Source organism: Passer montanus, unplaced genomic scaffold (genome assembly GCF_014805655.1).
Source record: "Passer montanus isolate IOZ18808 unplaced genomic scaffold, ASM1480565v1 scaffold86, whole genome shotgun sequence".
In the NCBI taxonomy this organism is placed as follows: domain Eukaryota; kingdom Metazoa; phylum Chordata; class Aves; order Passeriformes; family Passeridae; genus Passer; species Passer montanus.
In genome coordinates, this window is record NW_024373923.1 from 1,329,035 (window position 1) to 1,347,691 (window position 18,657).

At 42.6% G+C, this 18,657-nt stretch overlaps 1 protein-coding gene across 1 annotated transcript in view; it reads right to left on the reverse strand.

Annotated features, from left to right (window-relative positions):
* Positions 1–837: 837 nt before the first annotated feature.
* Positions 838–18,657, reverse strand: part of SKOR2 (SKI family transcriptional corepressor 2) — a 23,371-nt gene continuing 5,551 nt past the window's right edge. Inside the window, 4 exon segments of the mRNA XM_039733380.1 lie at positions 838–900; positions 9,061–9,128; positions 12,991–13,089; positions 13,477–13,542. Coding sequence (XP_039589314.1) covers positions 838–900; positions 9,061–9,128; positions 12,991–13,089; positions 13,477–13,542 — 296 coding nt within the window.

Here is an 18,657-nt window from a genome sequence, read left to right on the forward strand (position 1 = left end):
AATACTTCAGCACCCCAAACTGGAATCTCCCAAGCCACTGATGATGGAGGTGGTGTTTCTACTAAATGAACCTTTAGGAAGGCCCTGCAGGATAATTACCTTCTGTAGGACATTGAACTACAGAACCACAGTCAGTGGGGTTCTGTGAGGCTCCCAAAATATGCTGATATACTGCTTTTTTTTCTGGAGCTAAAGGAGTTCCATTAAGGGCAGAAAAACTCCCTACCTGGAGTGTGAACATTTTTTTTTGCACTCTGAATGCCAAAGTATTTCCCTCCTTCCATTGAAGGTACGTTGACCTTGATGACAATTTTCAGTGCCAGGAAAAGCACAAGCTCAGGCAGTGAGGGCCATGGAATGGTCTGGGTTGAAAAGAACCTTAAAGATCCCCTAATCCTACCCCTGCCATGAGCAGGACACCTTCCACTCTCTCAGGGTGCTCAAGCCCTGTCCAGCCTGGCCCTGGGCACTTCCAGGGATCCAGGGGCAGCCACAGCTGCTCTGGGCACCCTGGGCCAGGGCCTCAGCACCCTCACAGGGAAGAATTTCTTCATAATATTTAATTTAAAGCTCCCAGTTTGAAGCCTTTGTCCTGTCACTGCAGGACCCACGGGTCAGCTCCCAGCACTACATCCCACCCCAGAGAAGCCTTGTAATTCATGCCAGATGTGATTTATCAGCTTTAAACTGCAGCACAGCACCTGCACAGAGAGGGCTTTGGGACCAGGACCAGCCACATCAAACAACAGAACAATCCTCTCAATTCCTGCAACGCCTGCAGAGGAGCACAGGCAGCCAGGTCAAGTGGAATGAAGTCTCTTTTTCACAAGCTCACCTTTAGCTTTTGCTGAGGTGTGCACCGAGCTTTTCTTTCCTGATCAAGCTTGCTGCATAGGGAATCTGGAATGACACAGAAACAGAGACACTGCTCAAGCCAAGGTTTGGCTAATGAAACACCCAAGCTGGAAATCCCTGCAAAGGAAAGGTTTTGTTTTCCTTCCTGAAAATGGGGAGCAATTGTAGGAAACAACACCTTAAATACAAAGTTTCAGCTCTTTATGAAACCTCAGGGAGGTTGAAGCAGAAATAAAGCAATTAAAACAGAATTAAAACAACAGTTAGAATATTATAATTCAGTGTAAAAGACGCATTCTGATGCCTTGTTGATATCAGAGGCTGACCTGTGAGATCATAAAAAGTCAGCTGTCTGTGACAGATCAGGCAATGCACACTGATCCCTGCACAGCCACAATACAGCAGGTTGGGAGCATGAGACTCCGTGTATTTATATCCCCCTAATTAGGAAGTTCATAATAGTTATCTCCAGCTTGCACCAATCTGAAGGGAAGCCACTGAAGTGGAACAAATAATTAAAGAAAAACAGAGAACATGGGCATATTAGGGAACACAGTTATATTTAGAAACAAAGTGGGATGATGTGCTCATTGGCCAGTGGGAATACATTACAGGGCTGCTCTTCTGCAGTGCTGGGCCTTTAGAATGCAACAAAACTAAATTGCTCTGAGATTTCCCCATAGCTGGGAATCCAAGTGGCTACAAATTCTTTGATGATGACTTTTGGAGGGACTGCTGGAGGAATTGAGGCTGGGAGATCAAAAAATCCTGTGTCCCTGCACTCCTAGGAGCTGCTGCACACTGAGCTGACCTTCTTCTGCTGCCAGGCACTCCAGAATGTGCTCACAAATAATGTCAAATATGTCCCTGCAAGCTGACAATTATGTCACCTGAAGTCAGGATCAAGGCCTTAACCTGCACAAACAGCAGAAGGAACAGATGGGCAAATGTAGAGAGCTCAAGCAACCTGCCCCACACACCTAGACACAGTGAATTTACATCTGTGTCCACTGAGCCCACGCGTTCCTGTACATCCCTGTTGTGGTTTTAAATACATTATGCCCATCATTATTTTAAATACATTATGCCCATCCATTATGAGGATGTTTGTGTGAATTGTGCCCAGCACGCCTCAGGGCTGGGGTAAAGCATCATGTCTGCAAAGACATTGAGAGACTTATCCATCCCTGCCTACCTTAACAAGGAAAAAGAGGAGGGAAGGGTCAGGATGAAAGGAAAGAGAGGGTCTTTTGAAGCCCGAGAGCCAGCCCTTTCATTTGTTGGGAAAGGAGGTCAATCAGGCTGAAAGCAGCACCAGGAAGGAGCAGTGTCTGTCTGAATGAAAGCAGAACCCTTTCACAGGGGCATGCTGCCACCCCCATACACAGCCCTGGAAAAGACCAAGATTCCAGGTGTTTTGTCTGCCTACTCTTACAATCCCTTCCCCTGACAGAAGATAACAGGTATCAGGAAGATTGTGGCCAGTTCCTCCCTAGGAAACAGAGCTGTCCCCTCCACCGTGTCCCCAGGCACAGCTGCTTCCCTGATCACCCCTGGACGTGGATTGGATGCAGAAAAAGGGAGCCACAAACAAACTCAAAGACATCAGCACGTTCCAGCTGGGAGCTGTGGTGCCTCAGCAGCTGATTCCTGCCTCTCTCCCACTCACGAAGGCCAACTTGGGTTTGCATGGCCACAAATTATATAGGACATCTCCCAGGCTGTGCTGACCTAGATAATACAACGGGGTACATTCTGTCAGAAATTAACTGTTCTTAATCCACTTCTCCGCTATATTTGGCGTCTTTCTAACGTGTGTTGTTTCACCTGATCTCCTGGTAATTGATGGCAGTGGGAGAGGTGGGTGTTCAACGGGGAAATTACTGATTTCTCCATGAGTTAAATCACCTACAATGTCATCTTCTATTTCTGTCATTGTCAGAGCATTTGGTAACTCCAGTGTTGGGGTGGAATAGGAATAGGTGAAATGTGTGTGCACGAACCACTGATGACCAGAAAAGACCAAGATTTAAGTCTCTTCCTGGCAAAAAGGTGTATTTCTGTACATCTTTTCAAAGGATGCACAGAAATAACAAAAGTGAATGTAGTTGGGTTTTAAGCATCAAAAAACCCAGTTTTTGTGACCAGGTCCACGTTAGTGGGAAACATGAGAGCAGATCTGAAGAGAAACTCCAAGAAAAATGCAATATGGACATATTTAAATATATTTATAATATGGACAATATTCCTCCAGGCTGACTGCAATCTAGTCCTGGTACCCACTAGGAACAGGAGCACAGTGCCCTGTGCATTCCTGGAACACTTCCCTGTTTATTCCACCTGGAAGGAGCCCAGTCAGCAAGCCTGGAGCCTGCCCCACGACTTGAACCAAAGCACAGGTAATGGACAGGATTGGGGAGTCATTTCTGAAGGTCCTGTCAGATCCCTGTTATACACACTCAGATATCAAAAAAGCTTCAGCACATCATCCTCTTTTAGAGGCTTCACTTCTGCATCCCATCTCTGGTGAGGTACACAATTTTACATTGTGTTGCCTAGAAAAAATATTTTTCACTCATGCAGCAGCTGAGGCTGGCTTGTGGCTCCCTGTACATCCACACCCATTTTTGATCAGAATGTCTGCAGATTTTAAAGGAAAGGAAACTTTCTTTTAAATTTCTACAAGGAATATTCTTCTTTAACATTTGAATTTACTGGAGAAAGAGGCACAGCTCCATCCTATCAACCCAAGGCATATCCACATGTGTTGTCAAGATACAGGTTTTGCTCACCTCTCTTAAAAAAAAAAAAAAAAAAAAAAAAAAAAAAAAAAAAAAAAAAAAAAAAAGTAAGCTGACAGCAAGAAATAAAATGTAAAATTCTGGTGAAAACAGCTCACTTTCCTGTACACAATCAGGGATGAGCCTTTTGAGGACACAGGACACAGCGTTCCAGAAATGTTCTTTTACCTGTCATTATGTGTGTGCCTGTGAGCAGGCACTTCAGCACAAGATGCCACTCAAGAAATCTGAGAGCCATTCTGCTGAAGAACTGTTTGCATTCTCCCCAAGGTCAATCATCTGAGCTGCACCACTTCAGGCCAAGCACAGAGATCACAAATGGCACTGAAATGCTGCCATTTCCCATCTCCTGTTTTTGAGAACCCAGCTCTCCCCACACAGAAATGTGGGTGCTTCTTGTTTGGATAATAAATACATTAGTTGTACAAAATCACCAGCATTCCATAAGCAGTGTAAACTAAGAATTAGAGCTACTGGTGCTCTTCTGAATTACACTGTGACCCAGAGGAACAGGCTCTCATGCCTCTGAAGATTTACCAACAACAATCACATGGTGGATTTTTTCCCCCCCCTTCTTTTAAACATTCCTTGTCAATCTTTAAGGATCAGGCTGAAAGATAATGCAGGGATGGAAATCAGTTTTTCAGAGAGATAGTTCCTGATTTATTTTATTGCCTGACTCTGAAGAACAGAGTTGATTTAAAGGAGCACTGAGAGCAGAAAGCCATAAAACACAGAGCAGCTGCAGATGGATCCAGTTCTCAGCTCTGAACATTATTATCAGTGAGGCTGGTAAGGAGGAAGGCAGTTCACGGGAGCACAACCTAATTAAAATATCCCAAACAAAACCAAACCATCATTTTTCACCTCATCTGGAAAGACAAAGGCCTGCCTGAGTGCTTCACATTTCTAACACACCTCAAAACCTGTCACCTTTTACCCCAATGTAAAATTAGTGGGATTGATCCTCATGGGTGATGAACACCACTGGAGCTTTTCCTGGTGGACAGGTCACCACTGAGGTCAATGCCTCCTGAGAACCCACAAACCACTTGTAAGGCACCTCTGAGGGAAAACTAAGAAAAGTTTCTCAGTTTGCAGAAGGCTTAAATTTCCTGCTTGGCGTTGTGCTTCCCCGTGGCCATGTTTGAGAGAGGTTCATGAAAACATTAAAGGATGGAAATCATAATGCTGGCAATGCTGATTCTGATCTTTTTCTCTCTCCAGGTAGCTAGGAAGAAAGTTCATGGTTTTAAAGTCTGTTCCACTAACAGAGTTGCCCAGAAGACAATATCAGACAGACCCAGAGTTTCAGGCAGGAGGTGATTTGGTATTGGTTATGGTGCTGGGCTGTCCCAGCAGATGAGTTCTGGTCTCATTGGACAGAAACCAAAAACTCTAAAGGCAGGTGAGCTCTTCTAAGGCTGTACCACATGTGTCATGTCTGAATTTCCCCCATCCTGCTGGGCAGCAGTTCCTCCTCTCTGGCCCTTTCTGTACAACTCATCAACAAAAGCCTGATGATCCTCAGAATCTCAGAATCTTCTAGGATCAAAAAGATCTCTGAGACAATTGGGTCCAACCCAATTGAGTGGTGAGCCCAGCTCACCACTGACCCATGTCCTCAAGTGCCACATCCACACAGCCATAAGACAATTGGGTCCAACCATGCCACCAATGCCCAGCTCACCACTGACCCATGTCCTCAAGTGCCACATCCACACAGCCATTAAACCCCTCCAGGGATGAGGATTTCACCTCTGCCCTGAACAGCTGAACTCAGGGCTTGACAGTGAAGAAATTTTTCCTAATATCCAGTTTAAACCTTTCCTGGCACAACAGGATCAGCATGCAAAATCCATATTTTATATATGATCTCCACGTACACGTCCTGTACTCAGCCAATTTGGGAGACAGCACTTTGCAAGGGGAGGAACAGAAAAATGCATTCAGGGGTCTAAGAAACATTTTCTTTTTAAATATGATGATTGTTTGTTTCCTAGCACTCAGCCGAAAACCTGGCATAAATAGGTTGCAAACTTTCCCAGCAGCTGCTTCAGACACTCTGAAAACTCTGAAAACTGAAACAGGGGAAGTTCCACCTGGACATGAGGAAGAAATTCCTTGCTGGAACAGTGTGCATGGAGAGGCTGTGGAGCCTTCCTCACTGGAGGTGTTCAGAGCCTGCCTGGAGAACTGTTCTGAGCAACGTGCTCCAGCAGGGAGCTTGGACTAGGTGACCTCCAGTGGCCACTTGCAGCCTTACCCATTCCGTGATTCCCATCAAAACCAACGGCCACACGCCAGCCTGCTCCTCCCGCAGCCCACCGAGCCAGGCTGCCTGCAAAGAACCCAGCATCCCCCAGTGACGATGTAAAACAACAGGGCCCACCCCTGTTGTCGCTTTTCCTAGCGATCTGAGCCTTACTCCTGGCTTCCAGGAAGCCACGGACTATTATTATTTTTGAGCCGCGGCTCGGGCAGAGCCGCAGGAGCAGCGGGAGCCTGCTTTATTGGTTTGTGGTGCAGCCCAGGATTATTTAAGCCGGGCTCAGCTTGAGCTGCAGTGGCGGCCGGCGGCCGGCAGAGGGCACCCGCGGGCCGCGCTGCGGCCATCGCCCCCAAAACGGGGAAGAATCGCCCCAAAAAAACGGGGCAAAAAGCGTCGCGGCCAGGGCAGGGCACGAGCTTCGCGTCAGGCTGCAGTGGGTGCTGGTGCTGGGGAGTTTTCAAGTGCAATCATAATTGGTTGATTTTTTTTTTTTTCAGCTTGTATTAGAGGTATTTCCGAAACATCGAACACGCTGGGTTAATTTATTTTAAAGCCTGATTACTCAGTTCGGGGTGAGTGAAACGATCGTTCTGGGTAAACCTACTTCTGGCACCCACAGTTACAGGGGATCAGAGAATCGCAGAATCGTTTAGGATGGAAAAGCCCTCCAAGATATTCAAATCCAAACATTTCCCCCGCACTGCCCAGCCCACACTAATCCGTGTCCCTAAGTGCCACATCCACGTGGCTCTTAAATCTTTCCAGGGACATTCAGGAAGGACTAATTTAAGTTGTATATCTTCAGCAGTGAGAAGAGCCAAAAACCCCCCTGACTTTAGGCATCTGTATTTTTTGTAAATAACTTTTAAAAGCAATTAGACCAAGTTCTGTGGCTAGTTATATCAGTAAATTTGAGCTTAGTACTACAAAAGCATACACCTATGAAGGTCTAAGAAAAACTATTATTTCAGTATGCATGAAATGCTTCTGCTTTTCTCTTTGTACTGCTATGTTAACAAGAAAATTAGGTTAAAGCCCTGTTGAAGTAGTAGTGCAGCATCTCAGGTACAAAAAAACCACCTAAAAGCGCCAGTTAAAAACAAAACAACAGCAATTAAACAAAAAATCAAAAGCAGACACGCTTTTTTTGTACTGCACCAATTCATCCATGCAATAACCCTGGAAGGCCAAAGTAGTTCTATCATTACCACATTCAGTTCATTAATCTTAATTCTAGATATAAACACACAAGCTTTATTCCCATGAATGAATTAAAGCCACTGCTGGGACTATCACCTCAAAAGTGCTGACTCCATTTCAGTTATTGGCCAAGATGTCTCTGAAGGTTTCTGCCCCCATTTTGGCAACCACACTCATTATTTGCAGCAGTCTCTCAGTTTTTCATACAAAGATATTTTTATCAATCTCACTGATCACAGCCTGCCCCACAAATATGAGCATGAAGACTTACTGGTGATTCAACAACATTTCTATTAGTAATAATTAAACTAAGGCATCTGTAGTGAGTGAAGAGGTCCTGAGTTGCTGGTGCAGCACATTAAATGTTGAAACTATTATCTGTAAGTACATTCAGAGAGCTCTGTCAAATGATTAAATGAGTCTTAATCTGTCCATAGCACAAATCAGTGAGTGAAAAGGGTGTGAATTACTTGATCATATTTCTTTTCCTGCCCAAGAAAATCAGGAAAACCACCACAGCTGGCTTGCTGGAGATCTGGGATATCCAATTCCAGAAACAGCTTCACCACAGGGCCACAGGTGGATGGCAGAGGTGAACCATTCTCTCCCTGGGAGGCAGAGTTAGAGATAAAGACTGGGGTGCACATAAACTTTGTGCCTAGAAGTTCTTTGCAGCAGAAAATTTGACTGGTCAGCTGCCTAAAGTCCAAAGCAGCAGAGGAAGTGCTTTTCAGGATGGGCATCCTAATTAGAATTTTCTGTGACAGCAAAATTCACAGGTCAATTCAAACTCCCTGCCTGTCATGGAGACACAAGGGGGGACACAGCTGAGCACACTACAGGAAAAGAGTGCAGACCAGCTGCAAAAAACACCCAGAGGTATTCCGGACTTGAGTTTCCTCTTCCAAACACCCTCCATCTCTCATTGAAATCTCTGCAGTCAGCAGGAACAGGGCACGTGGAAGCTCTAAAAATAAGGCCAGTCCTGAATGCCTCCAAACGCTGGAGCACAAGTCTGACAATCCCGGCCTTCAAATTTACTTTTATGTCCTAACCCATCCATTAGAAAATGACAGTACCAGGAGGCTGGGCAATGCCTTCTCTGCACCGTGATAAGCAGGAGGAAAATTTCAGTGGGGGAGCACAGGGCTGATTAAGAGAAATGGGGATATTTGCCAGACTTGCCTCAAAAACAAAACCCCGCTGAGCAATGTCAGACTGATCACAGAGAAAGCACCAGCAAAGCAAGCATTAGCTGACACCCTCACCTTGCCCTGCTCTTGAAACCACACTAAGCATTCATTTATTTGAGTGTGGAACAGCTTCCCATGCTCCAGACCCTTTGCTTGCACCGGATTAAGAACATCAACTTTTCAAAACAACACAGTTGGATGTGATGATCCAGGGCTGCACTAGCACACAGGCAAAATCCCTCTTGGTTTTAAAATAACAAGCAAGAGACCCAAGAGTAACGTGTGCCTGCACTGAACTGTGTTTTGGCAACTTGATCCTTTACTGCTGAGTTAAACACTTCTTCTAGTGTCTGAAATGAGAAAAAGACACATCCTACGGTTTATTTTCTGGTGGGAAGCAGGGATTGAGCAGATTCCCTAGGCAGAAACGTTTAACTGCTCAAAGTTTACTGATTCACTCCTCCCTGCTCCTCTCTGCAGAAGCACCTCTCCGTGTTGAGTCGACACATTTTGTTTAGTTGAAACATGAAGACACATCTGGTTACTGTATGAAAGTAAATCTCCAGGTAATTACGCTCCAAACCAGCCGAGAACTGCATGTTTACCTCTTGCTAAATATAAGGCAATAGCATCTCGGCAGTGGTTCACCTGCATGGCTCACAAAGGAAAAATTCGAGGTGTGCACTAAAAAACACAAAGCAGCAGCTCAAGACATTTTTATCAGAGAAAGTAAACTTACGATTTGTAGCTGCTGCACCATTTCTTCTCTGTACGCCAGCTCCCGCTTCATCTGATCTTGAAAGTTGTCTGTATGAGAGGGGAAAAAAGCGTAGGTGCAATAATTGAAACAGAGACCACACGGCAGTATTGACACCAATCAAGGCAAATCAAGCCCTGTCACTACTGAGGAATCACAAAATCTTTCACTCAATTAAAACATGCACCTAACAAATATGTATCTAAGAGGAGACACCGCTGACAACAGAAAAAATGTGGAAAAGTTAGATTTCACTACTTCCCCTGTCAGAAAATATAGGATGCTAAGTTTGTGTTGCTAGCATTTATTCCCAGCTATTTTCCTGCACGGGCAAGGCTCTGCAGTCATTAGTCAGACTTTTGCAGGCCCTGAAGAGAAGAGCAGAGACTGCTCTTCTTTGCTTTGGCATAAATCTGTTGACATCAACAGCGATGTCCAGCACGTGAGAGGAGAAAGCGTTCAAGGATGCAGGGTTTGATTTGTGGTTTGTAGCATTGTGCTGACGGCTTTGAACAAAACTGAAGCTCCATAAAGAGTGGAATTCGGATGGGAGAAAGTCTTTGAGGGATCCTGGGCAGCTGGGTGACAGCACAGGCCAGCCTTCCTGCTCCAGCAGATCCTCCTTCCCTGATTTTCCTCCTAAACAACCATTTCAGACAAAACTTCATTTGTTAGAAGATTAACTGATGCTCTGTGTTCCTTAGCACTCCTGTTGGTGGGTGGGAAAAACAGGAATATAAACAAACTAATGACTAGAACCAGAGAACTCCAAGAGCTGCCTGATGGACGTCAGGGTGCAAGGATGGGCTGTTAAATGGAAGAGGAAAGAAAACCCATCCCAAAAACTATAATTTTGATTCAAGTAAGGAACCTGTCCTGGAATTAAAAACAAGGGGGCAGAGCTCTGTCCCCCTCTCACAAAAGAGCTTTGTCTTGTCTGAATGATGAAGTTGTTGTTTGAAAGAAAAGGAGGCAGGGAAAGAGCAATGAAACAGGGAAAGAGTGAGAAATTTTGGCAAGCTGAAGCCCTCAGGAGTCCAGCACAACCACATTGAAAGGGACATGGTGGCATTATCTCAATGAAGTTCTTCGGATTTCCACTAAATTCCCACAGAACTCTAAAGCCTATTCCCTCTACTCTGACTCGATCAGAAAAATAAGCCAACAAAAATAAAGCATACTTTCAATTCCTCTTTTCCTAGCCCCCCCCAAAAACCATGCACTATAAAAAAAAAGGTAACTGCCTCCTGTCCTGGCCACTAAAGGCTTGATAATTGCAACTGAGGTCCTCCAGCTTCACTCTGAGTAGGCTTTAAGGAGATATTTTCCTTTTTCCCCTCAATGCTTTCCTCCCAGCTGCCTCTTCATGGGCTCATCACCTCTGCAAAGAAACAGCTCAGGGATCTTGCTCAGCCCTGCACACCAAATGTCCAAGCTCACAGTGGAAATGGGGTGTTAATGGCAGGGACAGCGCTTCTTTCCGGCAGCATTTATCCCAGTCCAAACGCTCACAGAAAAAGCCATAAGCAGTACCCAGGAGAAAAGATATGAATATTTAAATAGCTTTCTTAACACAAAATTAAATACTTTAAGTACCCAGACTGCGTCTCCGCCATTTTATTGCCACGTTGTTTAAAATGCAGACGGACAGAACGCGGAGCAGCCGACACGGAAGGGCACAAACCAGAGCAGGGCTCCAGGAGAACACGCTGTGACCATGCAGAGATGCTTGCCTTTCTATCAGGACAGCAAATATTTGACTTTCTACATGCAATCTGATTTTTAATTTTTTTTTTTTTTAATTTTATTCGAGTGATCTCTGCATTGAGAGATCTTAAAGGCGAAAGAAAATTTCACCTGCGGCTTTCAAGCACAACAGCAATGTGAGAAATACAAGGTCTTGCTGTTTTATAAATTATCACAGTCCGTGTTTCAAGCAGGTTCGAGAAGCCACAGAGAAAACCACAGCATAGCACTGCTTAGAGAGCTTGCAAATAAGCTCAATTCTCATTTAACAGTGATTTAAACGAGAGAACTCTGAAACGAAACATAATTTACTGCACAGCCCTGTTGTGAGCAGTGGCTTGATGCTGTGAAGGTGGAACACCCCAAATGTGCTCAGTGCCAGGTGGAGTCACCCAAAAGAGGTGACTCTAGAGCTCACTGCAGGCAACCTGACAGAAGCATTTTCCAGAGAGAAATAGTATGGCCTTACACATCTCGCATGCTGCCTCCCAGCTGAAACAGGGATGAGTTTTCAATACAATTTAAATTTTACCTCAACTTTCCTTTAGTTGGATCTCCAAAAACTCCTCTGCCTGGCTCCTCCTTGCCCAAGACACCAATACCACTCTAATACCTGACCTAAAGCAACAGCCCAACAGCAAGAGCCTGGAGCAGCCCCCCTCTCTTGTGCTAGAACACGCAATGCAATAAAGGACAAAACACCCTCAACACAAATTTACACTGATTTTTTTTTCACAAAGACCCTTTTCTTCTTGTTTTATTGCATGTGGAGGAGGGGTGGGTTTTTTTGGTAAATCTAAATCTGTAAATAGGCTTTACGGTCACTTGTAGGTATGGTTTATAGCACATTATCTGTTTTCTATTTTAATCCTGAAGAAAATTGACCACTACTTTGTGGTACATTGAAACCACATATTTTTCAAGCCAGCATACAGCAGTCACCACTTCCTTGGTCGGCCGTACTTGTTCTTTTCTTTTATTTGAATAGTATTTCATGTGGTTTAATTGCAGTGTTTATTTACATGGCAAAGACAGAGCATTAATTTTACTGAAGAAGAACAAAAGGATAAATAAGAGACTTGAATGGCAAAAGTCCAAGATGCCATTTTGCCAATACCACACAGCAGCGTTTTGATCCCCACGAATTATTTGAAAATTACCTCACTCCCAAACCCAAGTAATGACTGGATGTATTCTGAAGGATGAGGTTATACTCCTTTCATTAATATCTGTATCATGTCAAGTGTCTGTTCTTTATTTATTGAGCTGTCTACATATTTCAATATTCAGGCTAAAGATGGAGTCATTCCCAGAGTCCCCCCACTTCCTTGCTTCCCTAAACTTACCTATCTGATGCTACAAAAAGGGGACAAGCATATTTTCTTTGAAAAATAGGAGAATGCTGTCTGTGTTCCCTCTTTTTCTGGTGGGAACATCCTGATCCAGGTGGGATTTCTCCTGGAACAGTCTTTCTGCCGTTGCTCCAGTGTCACTCGAGAGATCCCAGCCAAGGGGTCTTTTCCACATCCCTGTGCAATCAGCCCAGCCTTCTGGCAGCTTCACAAAACCCCTGCTCAGTGCCCATTTTGTTTTATTTGAGACTCCCTGCACATTCCATCAGCCTGGGCAGCGGCACCCTGCTCAGCGGCCGTGGTGGAAGGGCCACCTCAAGGGGAAAAATCTAAGCAGGTATTTCTACTCTTTAAAAAGGCCTGATCAATTCTCCAGCATCAGCTGGAACCTCCTGAAAATGAGGATTAAGTATCTTGTCTTCAGAAGCTCTGAGGTGTTGGCTGAGACACCAACCTCTCCATACCCCATGAGGATCCAGATGTGCTCCTGTCTACTCCCTGTAATCCATGCTATCAAAACTAGCAGAATGCACACCGAAACAAACATCCAGCTTTGTATTTTCCCTACAAAAGACTTGCTTGGGCAGCTCCAAAGCCACAGTAGGGGTTGAAAGGGACCTTAAAAATCACCCCATTCCAACCCTGGGGACACCTCCCACCATCCCAACTTGATCCAAGCCCTGCCCAACCTGGACTCAGCAGAACTAAGCCCAGGATTATGGCAGCACAACTGAGAACCTGTCTCATTTTATCAGCCTGGCAGCAACCAAGCACAACACCACACAACACCAAAATGATAGATTTTGTGTCTTACTGAAGACTGGGAAAGACGCGTTTCCTTTCAACACCTGGAATTCCTGTTCCAGCCTCCTCCGTAGGTCAATCTGCTCAAACAGAACCTTCTGGAGTTCCTCTAACAAAGAGAAAAAGTGGTTTTGATAATCTGTATAAATAATTCTTGAAAGAACAGTTGCAGAGCTATTCATTACTCCAAGACAAAATATTTTAGCGCTTATTAAAAAAAAAGTGTTGCATAGACCTACCATCATAGATTTTGTGCAGAAAGCCATGAATATAAATCAATGTAATATATTATTTTAAAGTATTATATTACAGTGTCATGTATTGATTGATATATATGCATTAATCTCAATTATATCCACCCAAAGGTCCATATATTATTCATATGTTACTTGACAAGCTTAAAATATGGCGCAGAACAAAAGTGCCCCCTATTATCCTCATATTCTATTAAAACAAAGAGCAGTTTTATAATGTAAGAGGCCCTTATTTATTTTACCTTTCCCCATATTTTCCACATCCTTCTTCAGAGAATGAGGTGAATTGGTTTCTTGTGTGTGTTCTCCTTAAAAAAAGAAAAAGAAAAAAAAGTTATTGATTTACTGATAGTGCTTTTTGTCAGTGCTGTTCTTACTAGACATCTGCTTCGGAGAAACAGGAGAGGGGAAAAAAAGGGGCAAAAATATAAAGAAAGAGTAAGATCGAGGTTTATCTACAAATTTCTGGGTGCATAGCACAAATATTTGTGAATTCATATTTTTTCTAGTTTGGTGAAGTATCAAACTACAGCATGGCCTCTTGCAGAAAATAGCTGATGTCTCCTCAATATTCTTCTTGCTGAGCTGATTCCTCCTTTCCCTCTAACCCCTCTCTTGAAGGTACTCTTATCAGAGAATAACTGGGAGCAGGCAGAGAAAAGGGAAGATCTTTCTCTACAGTCTCATCTCTTCTCTCAACAGGAAGCCCGTGCTCTCCATCTGAGCAGGACCCTGATCCAAAATCCACAGGAAAAATGCCTTTCTGCCTTCATCAGCTCTCCAGCTTTATCATCTTCCAGAGATCCATGGCATGGGTGTGTTTCAACTGGATATAATTTATATCCAGCTGAGATAAAATTGACATTAGTGGTATTTGCATATAAAGGATACAGCTCTGGGGTCAGACAATTGAGGGACTCAATTGTCTTAGGTTGCTCACATCAACTTTTAATCATATTATAGCGCAGAATTTTTCATGTAACAGAATTTGGCTATTTCCAGACAAATGCATGCTACTTCCTTCAGCTTTTTTTTTTCTCTACAAATTGAATTAAATTAAAAAAAATAAAAACACAAGTTGTGAAGTTCACCTGAATGACAGTTTGACTTGAAAGCTGAACTTTCTGACAAAAGGTGTTACTTTCACTATCCTCTGCAAGTGCAAAATTTTTCCTGTGATTTCTATGAATAGCTTCTATAAAAGCTATAAAAACTTTTAAAAAGATAATTAAATACTACTTAAGTTGAAATTGATGGGAGATTTTATGTTATTTACAGCTGAAGTACAAACGGACTCTCAAAAATTAAGAAAATATTTGGTAAATAACCAATTATTTAACTAATTGGATTAATTCTTGTTTTAGTCCAGCCAGTAAATACACATCATTAACTCAACTGATAAGCAATCACAAGAGACATATATATAAATATATTCATATGCTTATATAGTTAGAAGAGAAGTTCATGGAGAAAATACCTTGGGTTTTGATGTTTCATTTGGTTTTGCTTTTTTTTAAAATAAAAATCCATAGCACCGAATAGGTCATCAGACAACATACAGCAGTTACTTTAAAAATGATTGTGTCATCACAATAGGCTAATTTTAAAGTTGAATTGGAAAGTCTTGCAGTAGATGCAGTCAGAAATCTTTCTGCAAACCATTTTTTCTGTTTTTAAAAATCGATGCAATCCTATATCCAGTAAACCTTGAAGTTATAGCATACAAAACCTATCCAATAGCTCTGCATTTTAGCATCTCCTCTCTCTTGATTCCTTAAAAAAAAGCCAAAAAGCAACCACTCATTCAGGAACATATATTTACACAACTGGTATCTGGTGCCAGCAATTCCATTTTAAAAAACTCATTTATGTAACACAGTGATTTGAAAAAAAAAATCATTTTCGTGGGATATTTGGTGAAAACAAAGTATTTTCCACAGGTAAGTTGTCTCACCACAGTAGAAGATATAGCAGGCTTAAAAATAGATCACCTTTTGGGCAGTGGTTTGAGGGATTTCCACAATGTAAAATGAGTTTGTTGGGGGATTTTTTTAGCCAGCATTATCCTTTTTTAAACTGGATGGCCATCAAAACAAAATATTTTTTCATATAAATTAGGGAACACCAAATCAAAAGGGAGAAATTGAAGTTTAGGAAGGGTGAATTTGTTGAATTACAAATACTAGCATATTCCTAACCCATTTCTTCTATTGAGGCGCCCTTTTCTGTGTGCTTTATGTGCAATTTTGAGGGATAACCAGCTCACAGGCAGAAGGTAACTGGATTTTTCAAGGAAAAAGAAGGGAAAGGGGAAGAGGCTGGAGTATGGTGACAATACAGCTCTTTCTCCCTTGCTTGGTTGAGCTCCCAGGGCTGCATGGTTTGAAGCTGCTGACTGGCTGGTTCAGAAAGAATTGCATCAAAATGAAGATACGGGCATGTAGCATGAGGAATAACTTCCCCAGCATCTGCAGCCTCCCTACTAAGCTACTGAAAAGGGCCTATTAAAAAATCCTCCATGCCTGCACCCGAAATAAGTAAAGAATGGGAGTGGGAAAATTGAGGTATTTAAAGGCCAAAGACAGGACTCACGGTTTTAAAGAATAATTGTATTTCTAAACTGCTTTCTGATGTTAAAAAAAAAAAAAAATTAAAAATCTCGACATTATTGTTATTAACGGCAGTAATAATCAGATGGATTTCACCTTTCAAGTCCCCCTGAAAATGATAATCAGGAGCCTGCTCTTCTCCATTTTTCCATACTTCCCAGAGGCCTCATCACGCGTTGTGTACTGTTCTACCTTAATTGAAAGGGAGGAGGTATTGAATATTTAACCAGCTTCCCTTCTCTTAAATGTTAATTAAAAGCTAAATAGGTGTTTAAAAACAAACAAACAGAAAGCCCAAAGAATTTTAATCAGTCTAAGAAAAAATCACTTCCCCTCCTAATAGCTCCACCATAACTCTCCTGGGCCTTGCCTGCACAAAAACTTGCAGCATTATGAGCAGCAGGACTGAAAGCTGTGCCACCCCTTTGTATGGACATGGAGATCTCCTTTAGGAAAGGCTATTTCAGCTTGTTCAGGAAAATCAAACTGTGTCTCCCCCGTCTCTTGTACAGGGGGAAGGAGGGTGAAATATTTGCAGGCCTCAGCGAAAGCTTTGGGTGCCTCTGCTCTTCCCCACGAGCTCAGGTGCACACGGTTTTTCTGGAATAAAGGTATAAATGGCTTTCTTAACCTGGGGTGTGAACACCCACACACGAAGGACACCTCAAAATTGCTCAGAAATTGGCACTGTGAAAAACAGAGGCCTCAGGGTTGGAGATTGGCTGCTGCGGTGCCGCCATTTTATCAGCTCTGCGTCCACCGGAGCAGCTTAAGATTTGAATTTTTAACGTCTGGATTTTTAATGTTTCTGAACTTATCCTCTTCAAAAGAAATGCACTTTGCCCTCTCTGTAAGGAGAAAGAAAAAAAAAAAAAGCCAGACATAGCCAGGGTACCCCTTCATGCTCTGCCACCTCCTGCAATCCTTCCTCGGGAACCCCTCAGAATGCTCTCTGAAAAGCAGCTAAAAAAAATCCCACGCAGTCCCAGGCAACTCAGCTACCTCAGCTGCTGATTTGTCCAGCACAGGGCATGGATGGTCTGGGAATATAATTCCATTCTCCCAGCTCTATGCCCTGTGCCTGGTGCCCAGCTTGTGCCCTCCACAACCTGAGGTTTCAGACCACATCACGTAGAACCATCTCCTCTTCCTCTGTGTCCACTCCATCCCTGCTATTCCTGGACAACCACCGTGCTTTGCAGAGCCCACCACGTCTGCCAAAAACTCTGCACCTCACCCCTGACACTGTGAAGCCCACAGCACTCCTGGTCCATCACAACTTAAACACCCACTAGTATCTTCAGCTGGAGAGAAGCGCTGTCTGCAGACACAAAGACCACAGCAAAAAGTTGCTGGAATCTTCTGGATATAAATATATATAGATATATACATTTACAACCATTTAAAAAAATGTAGGCAGATGTGAATCAGCAGACTTTCAGCGCTCCAGAGGCTCCCTCTGCATCTGAAATTAAAGACTTGCTCCAAGACACGCAGAGCTCTTGCATATGTCCCAAAGAAATTCTAAACTTACTGAAAATATTCATGCATCCTGCATATTCATGCCACTTTTAGGGGGGGGATAATCAATAGGGTATTCAGGACTTGGCAAAATATGGTTATTTTAGGAAACTCAATAAGCATTTTTTAAAGTGTTTTTGTACACCAGGGCTGATAAATGTCTTAAAAAATCTGGAGTTTTAAATGGCAATTTGCCCCCAAAAGTGATTTAAATTTAAAACAAACAAGTTCTTTTTTATGCCCAGATAAATCCTCATTTGTAACACCCATTTAAAGTTTCAAACATGAACATCTGATTAAAAAACATCCGCATTGAAGTACTAACAGATAGAGAGGAAAAGGAGCCTCAGGATTCCAAACTAAACACTCACAAACCTAGGTGGTACCAACTTAAAATACTAAAAGGTTTAAAAAAGATAAGGAATCTGTTGGCTTTTTGGTCTGAACCTTATTCATACATCTGAGAACTATTCCATAATTTTATTTTAGGAGCACAAAAGCTAGAAAATTTCAAATTCTTGGTGTGTTTCAAACGGACGGTAATATGCTCACCAGATTCCAGAAGATGAGGCTTTAAAAAATAAGCAAAACACACCTAGTATTAAGAAAATTGAAAAAAAAAAAAAAAATTCAACAATGATCCACCCTTTTTTAATGATTAGAAGAGAGTACAGGGGGTCCTTAGTCATAATAGATGAGAAATGAGAGAAATGCGAGAAATAAGGATGCAGTCCTACAGTCTGTCTGCAGATTTGTCTATCGTGCAGATCCAAGTATTTATACACAATCTTATGTATTAATATGCAGTTCTGAATCCCACATCTGAAACTTCATCTTGCCAACTTTTAACTTTTTTGGGGTTTTTTTGCAAACACATCCCTCATAAAATGTAAAGTCATTTAAATTCTGTATTCAATGCTTTCAACCTATCCCAGTTAAGACTATACAACTCTCCAGTCTGCTGCATAGTAAAAGCTGGGCTGTTTTTAACCCTCTATAAAGTATTTTAAATCTACAGCAACTGCAGTATTTGCAGAGTTGCCCTGAAAATATATTTCAGATAAAATAAAGGAAACCTGGCTCACCATTTCCAGCCTGAATTTTTCTGAAACTGCCCGACAAGGCAAAGATCAAAAAATAAAATCAGGGAAATTTCAGCAAGATTTGAGAAGCTGTTTATTAACACCCATTTTTAGGGGTCCCCTTTCTCATGAAAACAGATTAATAATTAGATTGGTTGAGGAACAGCCTGCAGAACTCCACTTCTCTTTAAGGAACACGCAGGCTTGCAAT